The 15,596-nt window shown below is 41.1% G+C and overlaps 1 protein-coding gene across 4 annotated transcripts in view; it reads right to left on the bottom strand.

The window, feature by feature from the left end:
- The window catches only part of PTPDC1 (protein tyrosine phosphatase domain containing 1), a 44,113-nt gene that overhangs the window by 15,552 nt on the left and 12,965 nt on the right, over positions 1 to 15,596 (bottom strand). For 2 of the 4 annotated variants that reach the window (XM_060271455.1, XM_060271456.1), the window contains exons 1-2: positions 5,099 to 15,148; positions 110 to 281 (exon numbers count right to left, since the gene is read on the bottom strand). In XM_060271455.1, the coding sequence (XP_060127438.1) occupies positions 110 to 281; positions 5,099 to 5,282 (356 nt within the window). In that variant the 5' untranslated portion in view covers positions 5,283 to 15,148. Of the gene's footprint in view, positions 1 to 109; positions 282 to 682; positions 2,495 to 5,098; positions 15,149 to 15,596 lie in introns of those variants that run through there. The other 2 variants (XM_035106297.2, XM_035106296.2) reach the window with 2 other exon arrangements.

Raw genomic sequence — 15,596 nt, 5'->3', positions numbered from 1 at the left:
AGGTTCAGTGGAATTCAATGGGACTTGCTCACAAGTAACTCTGGGTAACCTCTGACATTTAAAAGCAACAGTTTTAGAACTCTAGTAGAAGCTAATTGCTTCACATTACCAGGAAGAGTAAAGCCCTTTCACAGCCTGTTCTTGGTCACTCCACCGAGTTGGATTTTCATATTTGCAAGCACGACCACCGCATGCCATAGAACACTGCATATGACCAGGAATGACATGGCGAAGGCGTTCTCCAACTTTTGTGTATTTCGCAGTCGGACGCCTAGACCTTCCTGCAACACAAAAGGCAAGACCAAGTAAAATATTTCATTATACAACTTTTGTTAATCATATAAAAATGAATGTATGCAGTATATATTTCAAAACAGGCAAAGCAATCAGGATCATGAAAACATTTGCTGGAAACTGGCTTCTGTCATAACGTTTCCCTCTCAAGGGTCTTTGTATGTACGGTAGCAGCCCCTGAATAAAGTAATTGTCAGTCATTATCTAGAAGCAGCAAATGCTTTTTTCTCAACTAAAATGCCTGAAAAATAACATTAAGCTTTTATGAGGATATAAACTGGTAAGTTAAGAGTCAAGAACTTCATCTATGATTAGTTATGAGAACAAGATTCAACACATTGCTATAAAACCCGTCCGGTTTATATAAAGGAAATTGCCAATACTTTACTTTTTTTCTCATGGAAAGCAGCACTTAGCTCCTCGGGGCTTACAGAGGAAATGGCCACCATAACTCTATGCGTAGAAGTCGAGAGGACCTCTACAACAGAGCTCCGTCGCCTTTGGAGTATGCGGAGAAGAGGATCAGAGGAGGAATGTCTCCGGCCCTGAAAAAAGTTGCTAAAAATATTCACTGTCAAGCGTCTTTTGGGTGAGCCTTGCATGGTCACCCACTACTTGAAGCAGTTTAGAAATGCTGTAGGAAGTCAAACTGAATGAGAAGTCTGACTTGCTCAGTACTGAACTTGCACAGAGACATGCATCTTTCTGTATGATCTAATAGCTGTTCAGGATAGGCTGCTCTGTCTCCATAGAAACCAACAATGAACTCACTAGTGGCAGCTACCCTTTTGGCAACTGAATTCCATATACATTGATTCTGTGTGGGACAAACTGTTCCACTGCCGATGAGGATTAGAATCACTTGAAGCAGATAATTCCAAACTGGAGCAGGACTCCCAAATAGTTTACCATGAACAGGACAGGTTTCTGGAATTTGAAGTAAAGACCTCAACAGCCAGGACAAGAAGAGGCTTCTTTTTAATAAAACAAAAACAAAAAAACCTCAGAAATTAACACAATTCAAGAAATCATGACTAAGGTGTCAACGAACATACCATGCCGGATTGGAAGATGAAAATCAGAAGTGCGTGGAGAGCCTTATGTAAAAGGATGAAAAGGGGAATCAACCTTTTCTTGGAGAGAAATTATATAACACACTCATTTCCCCAGCAAAATAACTATCATGCATTTTAATTTTAATGCTAGTGTAGAAATAAAGCTTTCTAAAGAAACACTAAGATCTGTAAAGTATTTTATCAGCAGGAATAAAAAGCAACACTACTCTATCAAAAAAAGTTATCCTGCTAATTTATGAGATCTGTAAAAGAATGTATAGATACTACTTGAAGGGTGAAAGAAACAGATGAGGGATAAAATTATTCCTCGTTGTATGAACAACAACAAAGCAATCCAAAGAGGTCCTGCCAGTATCTGGGAGCACTTATCATCAAAGAATATGTCAGCAATCCAAAAATGGATTTATTCATTTACTTACTTAGTCTCCAGCAGGAATTTCTACACTGTGAGTTCCCAATGCATAAGAGATACACAACAGACTGCACTCTTAAGTACATGCCTGTCACAGCACATTGCACCACCAGAGTATTTCTGTGAATATACCTTATATTTCCACCAGAAACCACTAGAAGTCACTCATATTCTTTTAGTCCAACTGAGGTTCTTAACTATAATTTAACGGCAAAACAGGACAAGTCGTTTTAAAAGGTGTTGGACTACATCACAAATGAACAGAGACATAGGATTCTTATCTCATTATACATGATCAAGCTTTCTTTAGCACCTCAGCCCTTGCTTTTTCCTGCAAGACCAATTGCAGTCATTAACAGTCGTTAACAGTCAACCACAGGTTTACCATTCCTATCAGCCCCATTCCCATTCCCATCACCGCCCCCCACCCTCTGACTATACATAAGGGTCTGGTGACTTCTGTTTCAGTGTATCTGAAGAAGTGTGCATGCACACGAAAGCTCATACCTATGACAAACTTACCTATACTCTATACCTATACCTATACTCTATACCTATGACAAACTTACCTATACTCTATACCTATGACAAACTTAGTTGGGACCCAGGTGGCGCTGTGGGTTAAACCACAGAGTCTAGGGCTTGCTGATCAGAAGGTCGGCGGTTCGAATCCCTGCAACGGGGTGAGCTCCCGTTGCTCGGTCCCAGCTCCTGCCCACCTAGCAGTTCGAAAGCACATCAAAGTGCAAGTAGATAAATAGGGACCACTCCGGCAGGAAGGTAAACAGCATTTCCGTGTGCTGCTCTGGTTCGCCAGAAGCAGCTTAGTCATGCCGGCCACATGACCAGGAAGCTGTCTGCGGACAAACGCCGGCTCCCTCGACCTATAGAGCGAGATGAGCGCCGCAACCCCAGAGTCGGACACGACTGGACCTGATGGTCAGGGGCCCCTTTACCCTTTACCTTTAAGGTGCTACTGGAAGGATTTTTTATTATTATTTTGATCACAAATGGAGTTACTGGAAATCTTGTAGCTGTGCCAACTGGTTCACATAGCTTTCAACTTCCTTTTTGTCTACACCCCAGTTTATACATTTCCCAACCCAAATGGCCCTCTCAGCACAGCCATGTGTAGGAAGTCATGCATAACCTGGAGCAGCCATACTGGTTCCCAATCCTCAGCTCCTACTTATGTAATTTCTCCCCCTGCCCAACCTTTTTGAAGGAACAGAAATCAGGTGAAAGAATAGATAAAGAAATCCAAAAGGTACAGACTCCTCCACAGAATCAAAACCATCTCTCTCTTTCACATTAAAAGAAACATTTATTTGTAATATTTAGAGGTGCCCAGAACCTGGCATGATGTTGCTGAAACAGCAAATAGTGATCACAGTGCTATCCAAAGTAGCTCCTTGTGGTAACGAGGTGGAGAGAGTTCTCATCCCAGGTCTCCGATCATTTTTTATTTATTTATTGACAATTAGGAACATGAGATTTGGACATGAGAAAAAAGGCCTAATCACATTCAGCAACTTTTGTTTTCTTAATTCACTGACCTTAAAAGCACTCTGCCAAAATGATGAATCAGAATTACAAGTCATGACAATGGTCATTTGTTATCCTGCATTGTCAATATCATCCCACTGTTACATTCTGTTCTAGCACTGCTTCTGGTGCAACTGCCAATTTTCCACCCTAGTCCCTCCTATGAAGTGTATCGGAGGAGAAACAGGGGGAACCTCCTCCACTGGGTAATATCTATAGCTATATCTCTAAACTTGTACAAAACCAGAAAACTGCAGAAGCAAATTTACAATTGCTTGACTTGTGTACTTTTGCACACCTCTGGGGCGGGGATTTGTTTTTATTTTATTTTAAACCAGGTTCAGCAGATTAGAATCAACAAATTTAAAAGCAAGGGAAACACAAATAGGAACATCTATGGGAAAGACCAATGTTGCTTCTCATATACAAATCCAAGTTATGTGTGGGTGTGGGACTAGGGCTGGGCGATATCTGGTTTTCAACATCACGATATATCACCAGTTAAACATCACAAAATCTTGATATATCACAATATAGATCTGGGGCAGTGGAGTGCCTTGCTGGGCCTTTCCGCGGGGACAGAAGGTTCCACCGTACCTCCTCATGGTGACAGAGGGTGGGCCACACTTCCCTGCATCAGCAGAGGGCCTTGACAAGGCTCCCTGCAGCGGTGGAAGGCCTTAAAATGTAAGGAAGTAGTAGATTTAATAAAAAAATTAAATAAACTTCCATATAATAGATTTAATATATTTTCAACTAATTTATGAGTAGTTTAAGTGATTCACTAGTCAAGCTGCATCTGCTTTCCCACTCAAGAGGTCTCAGTGGAATCTATGTCTGCATAAGCCCCACTGAATTCAACTAAACTTATTTCTACTTTCCTTGGGAGTAAGGCTCATTGAATTGGGCTTGCTTGTGAGTAGATACGCATTCGCCTGCACTGCTTATTGAAAAGCACCCTCCCCATCATTCTCACATAGTATACAACCTCCCATTTTAGCAGAAGGCAGTCAGCTAAATCTTCTCCCCAACATTCCCGCCCCACAGAAGCCCCCCCCCCAAAGCCCTCATCCCACCGATCTCTCCCTTTTTATCAAAGGGAAGGAGGGAGGACAAGCAAGCAAAAATATAGTACCCAATAAACAAACAACAAACATTCCTTTTTAATATAGAGGAAAGCTATTTAGGGGGAACAAACAACATCACAACCAGCAAAAGAAAATAAAAACTCTTCCTCTTCTTTTTTTCACTGGTGGGGGTGAGTGTAAAGGAAGAAATAAGTGCTTTCCAGTTTTTTGTTTACTTTGCCACAGAATCTGTGATTGTCTAGCCATGGGGGGGGGGGTCCTCCTGTATTATTAGCAGGCTCTGCATAAGTAGGTAGCTGAGCTCTAAGTGGAAAGATATGGGTGAAGCTGAAAGAGTTTTCTGGTTTATGTGACGGCTTATTGCCATTTCTTATGGCTAGGAGCTACCCCCCCCCCACCCGAAGCTGTTAAGTCTCCACCTTTTGTTCACCGGTATATTACCTTGTTGAAACACTTATCATAATGTTATTTCAATACCGGTACTCAATGATATGGCAATTTAGCCCCTGCTCCAATTTAATATAAAGAAGAGGAGAAAATGAACTGAAAGCTAAATAATGCTCAAATTTGGACATGCCCTTAGTTTCTTCAAATCTAGGTTTTGCAAGAATAGCTTGGGGTTTTCCCATTGTTTTATCCCACATTTTAATTTACTAAGAATAGCTCCCCCCAAGCCCACTTACCTGAACTCATGGTTGCAAGATATGCACTGCTTGATACCAGAGAACAGTAGGGTAATTCATTTTGCAACATAACTCCTGCAGCCATCGCAGTACCTGTTGAAACAACATTTGCCACAGTAGCCTTAGTTCTGGATTGTTGCATATCTTCAAAAATAGCCAGAGGAGGAAAGCCAAGGTGGAACATACTGTTGCAACCCCCCCCCCAAATCTCTGAGCAGTGCAAGATCCAGGGGGTCCAGGCGCTTACCCAGGATCTGTGTCTCCTTTGGAATGAGGCACAGCAGAGACTGGTGGTTTTATGATACAAGGTATTTAAACACACATATATAACCTGAACCTACGAAGGAGAGATTCACAGCATCAACACCCCAAAAGGGTCTTGGTCCCACAGCCTTGGATTCCAGCAGAAATCAGCCATGACTTTCTCTTTTGACTTTCCAGCCTGCTTCATTTTCCTCTAGGTCACATCGCAGCCAACTCTTCTTTCAAAGACTCAGGCTTTGTTTTTCCAACTGTCTAAGCCAGGGGTAGGCAACCTAAGGCCCGGGGGTCGCATGCGGCCCAATCACCTTCTCAATCTGGCCTGTAGACAGTCCGGGAATCAGTGTTTTTTTACATGAGTAGAATGTGTCCTTTTATTTAGAATGCACCTCTGGGTTATTTGTAGGGCCTGCCTGGTGATTCTACATGAGTAGAATGTGTGCTTTTATTTAAAATGCATCTCTGGGTTATTTGTGGGGCATAGGAAAGTGTTCACCACCCCAATATAGTCTGCCCCCCCACACGGTCTCAGGGACGGTGGACCAGCCCACAGCTGAAAAAGGTTCCTGACCCCTGGTCTAAGCACTGGGTGAGGGGCCCCACCCATTCGTCATCTGGCACAGAGGACTCTTTACTTTGTTCTCTTTCACAGAGGACTCTTTTCTTTGTTCTCTTAATGACCCATCACCCAGGCGGTTACCTCGTCAGGAAGCTAGCCTGGCTTGATTAGCTGTTAACACTTGCTATGATTATGGTGGCGCTGTGGGTTAAACCACAGAGCCTAGGGCTTGCTGATCAGAAGGTTGGCGGTTCAAATCCCCGTGACAGGGTGAGCTCCCGTTGCTCAGTCTCAGCTCCTGCCAACCTAGCAGTTCAAAAGCATGTCAAGGTATAAGTAGATAAATAGGTACCGCTCCGGCAGGAAGATAAACGCCGTTTCCGTGTGCTGCTCTGATTTCGCCAGAAGCGGCTTAGTCATGCTGGCCACATGACTCAGAAGCTGTACGCCAGCTCCCTCGGCCAATAAAGCGAGATGAGCACCGCAACCCCAGAGTCGTCTGCGACTGGACCTAATGGTCAGGGGTCCCTTTACCTTTTTATGATTATGGGTGTATGGCACCTACAAACTCATATCAATACTATAAGCACCAGATGGTGCAATGTGTAGAAACTGCTGAGTGAAACCACGTACAGTGGTGCCTCGCAAGACAAATTTAATTCGTTCCGCAAGTCAATTCAGTTTGCGAAATATTCGTCTTGCGAATCGCGGTTTCCCATAGGAATGCATTGAAATTTCTTTTTTTTTGCCCATAGGAATGCATTAATTAAATTTCAATGCATTCCTATGGGGAACTGTGATTTGCAAGACGGATTTTTCGCAAAACAAATTCGTCTTGCGAGTCACCATCAGATCGCAAGACGCATTCGTCTTGCGAAAAATTCGTCTTGCAGGGCATTCGTCTTGCAAGGTACCACTGTAAATGACTTGTGTTAAAGGAAGAAGTACTTTCTCAGTCATGAATCTACTGCCAATGAATTTAATGCAGTAGATGACCACTCTGTTCTTAAACTGTTAAGAAGCACTTCTGCGCTAGTTCAGAAAGTGTGAGGTTTGAGCTGCGATTCCAAATTAAATATGGTAAGGCATAATAAAGTCTCTTAAGAAGGCAAATTTAATGCCAATTTTAGATCTGATCTAGATGCATCTAAAAAAAGGTCCTGTCAACTGAAACATCACATCTCCAGAGGACTTGCACATGGAAGCTTTTCCCACAGCGGAGAACACAGTCAATTGCTCTCTACTGAGAGAGTCACGTTATATTGCAACAAGTTTGCAGGCTCTCTTTAAGAGCCGCTCTGTCACGTTTACATACATGTGAGAACAAAGAAGAGGCACTTGAAAGCTCCTCTGGAGGAAAGGAAGGGTGCACATGTGATTAAAAAAGCATGGGTGTGAATAAACCATAAAATCAGTAGAAGTACCCAGAATAGTTTACATACCCAAAATCATATTTAATGTGCATTTCTCAGTGCTGACAACTAGTTCCATGGAAAAATACACATTTGATTAAAGCGTTTTGCATGTTTGTTCTCTAATGGGTTGGAAGAAGAAGAAGAAGAAGAAGAAGAAGAAGAAGAAGAAGAAGAAGAAGAAGAAGAAGAAGAAGAAGAAGAGGAGGAGGAGGAGGAGGAGTCTGTGAGGTGAGTGGGGCTGAGAGACTTCAGAGAAGTGTGACTAGCCCAAGGTCACCTAACAGCTGCATGTGGAGGAGCGGAGACACGAACCCGGCTCCCCAGATTACGAGTCTACCACTCTTAACCACTACACCACACTGGAATGAAAATTACACATGTTACTTTGGCCTGATTTGCACAACACAGTAAGCCAAACTATGGTTTCTTCTTGAGGGCAGGTCATGATTAGTCAGGAGAGAGATTAACCAAAAACCCTGGTTCGGACAACTCGTTACAGACGCAGCATGGCTAGGTGGAAAAAGGGTGGGGGGGGAGCAAAGTTTCTATGAACTCCCTTCCAGAAGCCTGCATTTCTGTGTCGTCCCATTATGTAAAAGGAGACATACTGGGTCATGCAAACTAGGCCTATGTATCGTTTGCCACTTTTGGAAATGCAGGGGATAAATAAATAAGATTTACATAAATTTGGATTTATTTTCTTCTATTCTCACTCCTGAACATACATTTTCTTTTATGCAGACAATGCTATTTAATGGCTTCCACAAACCTACGAAGTTTTGGTTAAAATACATACATATATATATATATATATATATAGAGAGAGAGAGAGAGAGAGATGAATTTACTGTCAAGTCAGTTCCAATTTCTGTACTATGAGTAATGCTCAGCCTCTGCATTTATATGAGAAAGGAAAGTGCGATGACTAATCACAATGGAAAACAAGAGCTCTTTAGAACTTCACTTACATATCCACATCAAAAATTGTCAGGAAACACAATTCCCCCCTCTTGTAGCATTGCTCAGTTATTATCTATATATAAAGGTGTTTCATCCTCACTAACAGTTGTCAAAATTGCTACATTTCTTCAAACACGCATAGCTGAAATATGATACAAGTATTATCGAAAAATCCTGATGGGTAGTAAAGTCTGGGAGGGGTATTTTTTATTTCTTCAGATGGAGAACATGAAGGCTCAGGGGGGGCCGTGTTATGCAGAAAGGTGAAGTAACCTATCTCAGATAGCACTGTGGCAGTGGTGGCAAGACAAAGATCCAGGCAAGAACCAGTGCCTGAATATTGCAGCAAGACTTTGTGAAGTGTTAGCCCTAAGAGGAGAGGCATCATTTGGACTCAGCTTCATGCAGCAAAATATCCTGGGCTAACACAATAACACTAACTTAACAACCTCTACTACAGGGCAAGACAAGGGAAGACTGAAGTAGGGGACATACAGCTTGGTGTCCAGGTAGCTCTCGTTTTGAATACGTAAATGGCCAGGTACACGATGATGGGAAAGGCTTGTGCAGTAGACCCTGGGAAGCCACTGCTTGTCAGAATACAGCTAGAAAAACCAATAGTCTGACTCTGCATAAGACAACGTAAACCAAGACTTATGAGGAACCATTGAAGGAGCTGGGTATATTTAGCCTGGAAAAGAGGAGACTGAGAGGAGATGTGTAAGGGGCTGCTCACATGGAAGATGGAGCAGGCTTGATTTCTCCCACTTGAACAAATGGATTTAAGTTACAAGAAAGGAGATTCTGACTAAACATCAGGAAGAACTTTCTGACAGTAAGAGCTGTTTGACAGTAGAACAGATTCCCACAAGAGGTGGTGGACTCTCCTTCAGTGGAGGTTTTTAAGCAGAGGTTGGATGGCCATCTGTCATAGATGCTTTAGTTGAGATTTGGGAATTAGATGGGGTTGGACTAGGTGGCCCTTGGGGTCCCTTCCAACACTACAATTCTATGAACATCATACAGTGGCTGGAAAATGGACTGTGCCAGCCCAATCTCAGAAATGGAGGGATGATGGGTTTCTTGGGGCGGCCAGGAAGATATCAATGCAAGTTGCATTTATTTATTATTATAAAATGAAGTATCTTTTTTTAACATTACAAAGAGTCTTTTCTTGAACAGAAAGAGTATAAACAGCTATTATTTATATTTACCAACAAAAGGCTTGCATCAACAAATGTTTCATTACATATTTATGTAAATAATTTTGGAAGGTATTGAATAATTAGACAACAATGTTCCATGTTATTTCAGGCCATGTTCCTAATTCTCCTGCAGAGCTAATAAAGCCACATGGCTCTAGATAGGCAGGTTATTGGACTAATCAGATCAACTACATTTATCCATGCAACATGCACCTCCATTGCCATGACAGTTAAGAAACATTAATCTCGGGAGCATGGTTAAATAGAAACGTGTCACCTCACTTTGAACCACACCCTCCCCGCATTGTTGATTTAACACATGTAATGGAAATAAAGCATACAAATACGTATATGCATTTACGTATTTACCTCATGAACAAACACATCATATATGGTCAAGGCACCTATTGTGCTATTCTTAAGGAAGAAACAGCATACTATCAAATGGTTTGTACAGGTGAAACTTGGAAAATTATAGTATCGTTGAAAAGTGCATTTATTTCAGTAATGCATCTTAAAAGGTGAAACCAATATATAAGATAGATGCATGACATGCAAAGCAAGATATGTCAAGCCTTTATTTGTTGTAATTGTAATTATTTGTCGTTAGGCGGGTCAATTATAAATGGAATGTAATTAATGAAATGTAATAGCAATGTTTATTTGTGTTTATTTTTGTATTATGGTAACTATTTCTTTTATTACTGTGGAATTTCCAAAAGAAAGCATTTGTAAAAATTTAAAGAAAAATAAATAGTAATAAGTTGCATTACTGAAATAAATGCACTTTTCAACGATATTCTAATTTTCCAAGTGTCACCTGTAATAGAACATTATTGCACTGCTTGTGTCTGGCTACCATTCAGCAAACATTTCACTAACATGTTGCTCTCTTCCTAGGAACTACTTAATGGGACATATTAATGGACAGAGTTTGTATCAGGTGGCTGTTCTCCCTCTTGGACAATCTACAATCTTCAGATTATTTTCATCATTCTTGATGATGAATATCCAAACAATATAAAGATTACAGCACTGGCATTGCTCTTATTACTTCATCACAACATAATGAACTCACTACTCCTTGTTTGTTTTGTTCTTAACAATTGGTCTTAAACGTCATTGCCTAGCCAGATAATTTCCTGGTTTTGCATAGGCTGCTGGGCTAAACTAATGATTCACTCCAATAGTTAAAGAGGTTATATGTTAAATCCTAGATTACCCCTGCTTCTGTGGCAAATGATGCTGAGAGGTTCCTATATATTAAGGCAAGAGTCTCTGAGCAGGGGCACAAGTGGTCAACTGTTCTAATCCTAATTCTTTACTGATAGCACTTCCTTCTTTATCCCTCATCCATTTAGCGAACAATTTTGAGAGTATTTTTTTGAAAGAGCAATGAGTCAAAAAACAAGATTCAAGACTCAATTGCTTAATGGAAACTCCGGTTCAGTCTTTGTAAATTGACAGATTTTACCAAGGCTCTATTTATTTTGCCTTGCTTTATTTATTTCAATCAGAGCAGGTCCACATGTGTCCCAGTTCTCTGATGCAACAGAATCTGCAAGGAGCAGCCGAATTGTGCCTTTATAGGCGAAGTTCCACTGATCTGCTGTTAGGCACAGAAAGGGGGAACTTTCAACAACCCATTGACCTGATCAGTAGAATTGTGGTTTTTTGAAAGGGCTGTATACATTGCTCTGCTGTTAGACTGGGCGGATTGCAGATGCAATATCTAGTTAGGCTACAATCCAAAACCATGATCATCTGGGTTAGAATGCATGTGGGTGGAGTGGAGGTCTCCCTCCACCTAGCCCAGGATTACTGCACTGCTCCCTGCTCCCCATTCCAGCTGCTGCTCTACTGTCTGGCAGGCTTCCCACTGGCAGTAGCCTATGGGAAAGCCCCGGGGATGGGGCTGAACTGGTATGGGCTTTCCTTGATCCCCAGCCAGCCCCACTGCCCTCACCCAACAGCACCAGGCCCAATGACTATGCCAACTCCAGACTGGTGTTGCCCAGAGCAGGCTTTTGCCTACCCTGCCTTCCACCCTAGTCAACATGAGCAGTGCAGCTGTCGATGCTGTGGTGGTTATGCCACTGCATCATCTCCCACCCCTGCCTGGCTGGGGTTTGAATTCCTCTGCCACAAGTACAATTCTTGTCAGGTTTCAGGGAATCAAATCCCTCCCACGGTAGCAGCCAAGAAGCAGATAAACAAGAAGAGTTCTTAGAAAAAAGTTTCTCTCAGATAATGGTGTTGCTCCGAGTAAAGTCCCACCCCCTCAATCTCTTCTATTCTACATCATCCCTGCGCCAGCTGATCTGAATTTTCTGTCTCTGAGCTTTCTGTTCTACTACTCTCAATGCCTGCCTGGTCCTGGGAGGGGGGGGGTCAGGAATGCTTTCTAAAGACACTGTCTGTCAGCTGTCTCTCCCCTGGTGCATACTCTTCCTGCTGTTCCTCTCCCATTATTTCCCAGCTTCTCCCCTCTGCAGTCTCTGAACTATGACCTTCTGCAAACCACTGTTGTAAATCTATACTGTCCTCCTGTTCTCAGGAAGGTCCGGGGGATGCAATCCCCACCATTCCTCCTCAGTCCATCTGCTGACAACTCTCTTACAAGTGATGCACAACACAGAAGTCTGCTTCTACAAGCATGGAGCACCTGGCTGGATTGGCGCACAAGGAGAGTGCTAGTTAGCAGGCGAAAGGCATCTGAGTCAGAATTTACCCTACAAAAATGGAACTGGTGAAAAATTACTGAATTTATTTTCAGTTATCTACTGATTATCTCAACAAATTATAAATCCACAATTTATCAATCTCTAACATTCTGGGTAATAATAATGGAGATGTTATATATAACAGACAAGAATGATGATGTTCTCAGGGTATGGTCTGAAGGCACCTTGGTGAAGCCACACAGGACTGAGGTTGATCAGTGCCTGATTGGGAAACTACCTCAAAACCACGCACACTTTATCTTGGGTTGCATGATGGAAGAAAGGTGGGAAATAAATGTAAGAAAATAAAACAATAAATAAATCTAATTACCTTTTTTTTTTACTCCATGGTTGGGTCAAGTCTACATACCTCCACTTACTCTCTGTGATTAAACTTGGCACATAGACAGTATAAAAAATGCTTGCACACAATCTTAGAAATCAAAATAGGTCATATGGGATACTATTTAAAACACAAGAAAGTAATTTGTTTTGCTTTTTTATTGAAAATTTACTAAAAGGAAACAAAAGGAAAACAATACAATAACTTTCAATACACCCATCTTAATTTACACATATAACTCAATATAAGCCATCCAAATAGGTAGCAAGGGTATTAAGGTCTTCCCACCACTGCGTAATAAATGCTGGGTATGTATCCTCCAAGGCTCTTCTTTATTACTGCAAGAACTTACAAAATCCATTCTTGTTATCTCACCATTAATAACCATATAATTTAAATTAAATCTCCAAATATCAAGTTTAAAGTAGCTTTAATTTGTTAGCACTATGCAGGAGTATCCTTGCTGTTAATATAGCTAGGCAATAAAACAGTGCAGCCTTATCATACAAGTCATATCATGGGATGCTGCTAAGACTTGGGTGCAAGTCTCACTGGCTACAGTCCAACACAGAGTTAAGCCTGCTTAAACTGACTGATTTCAATGGGCTTAAGTGTGCTTAACTATACTGGCCAGTCCATAACCATAGCTATTTATTTTACTTCTAAATTTTTACTTCTAAAATCAGAAACTGGTTGAATTCTTTGCATCTGTTTTCACTGCAGAAAACGTAGGCCAGAATTGAACTGAGGCAAACAGTAGTAAGCAGTTCTCACCTTTCTGAGAAATTAAAAATGAACAAATCCTCAGAGTTCTTAAAGTAACACATCCCTAAGATCAGCTTCCATACCTGAGGACTGGAAAGTGGCCAATATAGAACCAATTTTTTAAAAAAGGGATCCAGGGACGATCCAGGAAATGACAGGCTGTTCCTAGTAAAATAGTGAACAAACAGATAATAACCCAAGCATATAGAAGAACAAGTAACATAGGGAGCTGCCTTTTACTGAGTTGGGCAATTGGTTCACTGCTTTATTTCTATTGTAGATTAGGGCCGCTTATATCTTTAGAGCAGGCATCCCCAAACTGCGGCCCTCCAGATGTTTTGGCCTACAACTCCCATGATCCCTAGCTAACAGGACCAGTGGTCGGGGAAGATGGGAATTGTAGTCCAAAATATCTGGAGGGCCGAAGTTTGGGGATGCCTGCTTTAGAGTATGAATGTGTTAAGACATTGGTTCAAAAACACCTGTGATTTTATATTTATGCTGCACCGTTATTTCTTTTGTTGTTTATATAATAAATGGAAGCTTCTCTTGAGCATCCAAAAAAACCTTTTGTGTGGTATGAATGAACTGTTCAAACAGATCTTTTGAACAGCACTCAGTTGTGACTCCTGCAGAAGTCCCTGTCTCCCATAAGAATGTTTTAGGGTCATGTGTGAAGAACACACAAACTCTACACATGTAACAGCATGTTGTAGATAAAGTGGCATTTCAAATGAAATCATTAATCCCACTGATTGGGACCAAACATAAGATCCCTGGGTCCATATCAAACTTGCCCCCGCCATGCGTAGACCATTTCTAGACCTGCCTGCCTTTAAACAAGAAGATAAATACTGGCATATAAAGAATGGAAAAACAGAGGTTTATACTTACTCTATAAAGGCAAAGCAATAGGTAAAGAAAGGTTAAAGGAAAATCGAAATGATCTGCACCACAATTGGCTCCAGAGTCTCCAATGTTATTCATTTGCAGTTGTTCGTTCTCTTATGACATTTGAGACAAGGTGTATTGAATCCCACTATGATATGAAAGATGTGGTTTCATTGATTTATGGTGTGCTCATGGAATATTATATCGGGAATGCAAAAGGTTTGCACATAGTATGAGAGACTGAAATAGGCAAAGAAATCAATGATAATGAGTGGGAAGGCATATGGAGGACCCCACCTTTAAGAACCATTTCATCTCGCCTTCAAGAAGCTTCTTTGAAGGTCGTCCTCTGGTGGCATTGGACTCCGGTTTGCTTAGCAAAAATCAACAAATCCTTATACTCTCTTTGTGGGAGGGGATGTGGGAATAGGGGAACATATTTTCATGCTTGATGGGAATGTAAATTTGTCCACACATTTTGGACAAAGGTCTTCAGTATCATTTCTAAAATTGCTACACAACCTCTCTCACCAAATCTAGCTTTAGCCCTGCTCACATTAAATCTAGATTCTGATCTTACTATTCAACATAAAGATCTAATTTTCTTTTTACTGATGGCTGCACATTTGGTGATAGTGTATTTTTGAAAATCCCAGGCTGAGCTACCCCTTGAAGTTTGATTCAAAAATATCTGGAACGTGGCTGTTTCAGAGCGATTAACTGGGCTTAGAAGGGTAGCAAAAGGTGTTATAATGATGAAACCTGGTCCCCTTCTTTTCTTACATAAGGGAAGTTGATAGCAAATCTCTTCCACTAATTTCACAAACATGTCTGTAGAGAGCCTATACTGACTATTAATGCTCTAAGGTTATGTAAAATGATGTTATTTATTATTTATTATTTATATACTATACAGTGGTACCTCTACTTACGAATGTTTATACTTACGAATGGAGCTCCGTCTGCCATCTTGGATGCGGTTTAGATAGGATTTTTTCTACTTATGAATTTTTAGATAGGGTTGCTTTGACTTACGAATTTTTTCTCCCAATGCATTCCTATGGGATTCTACTTACAATTTTTTTCGACTTACAAATGTGTGTTCGGAACGCATTAAATTCGTAAGTAGAGGTACCACTGTACCTCACTATACCCAGAGGTCTAAGGACAGTTCACAGAGTAATGCTATGTTTGTTTTTTTGTGTGTATACTGTATTAATTTGAGTAAAATAAAGGAAGACACAAATGGGAAGAGTGCTTTGGGGCTCTTATCCTGCTTGCAGGTTTCTATAGGCATCTGGTTCATCACTGTAACAACAGGATGCTAGACCAGATGGGCCTTTGGTCTTGTTATGTTCTTTTCTTAAATATCTCAG

Source organism: Zootoca vivipara, chromosome 2 (assembly GCF_963506605.1).
Source record: "Zootoca vivipara chromosome 2, rZooViv1.1, whole genome shotgun sequence".
Lineage (NCBI taxonomy): Eukaryota > Metazoa > Chordata > Lepidosauria > Squamata > Lacertidae > Zootoca > Zootoca vivipara.
This window is presented reverse-complemented; position numbering and strand designations above follow the sequence as displayed.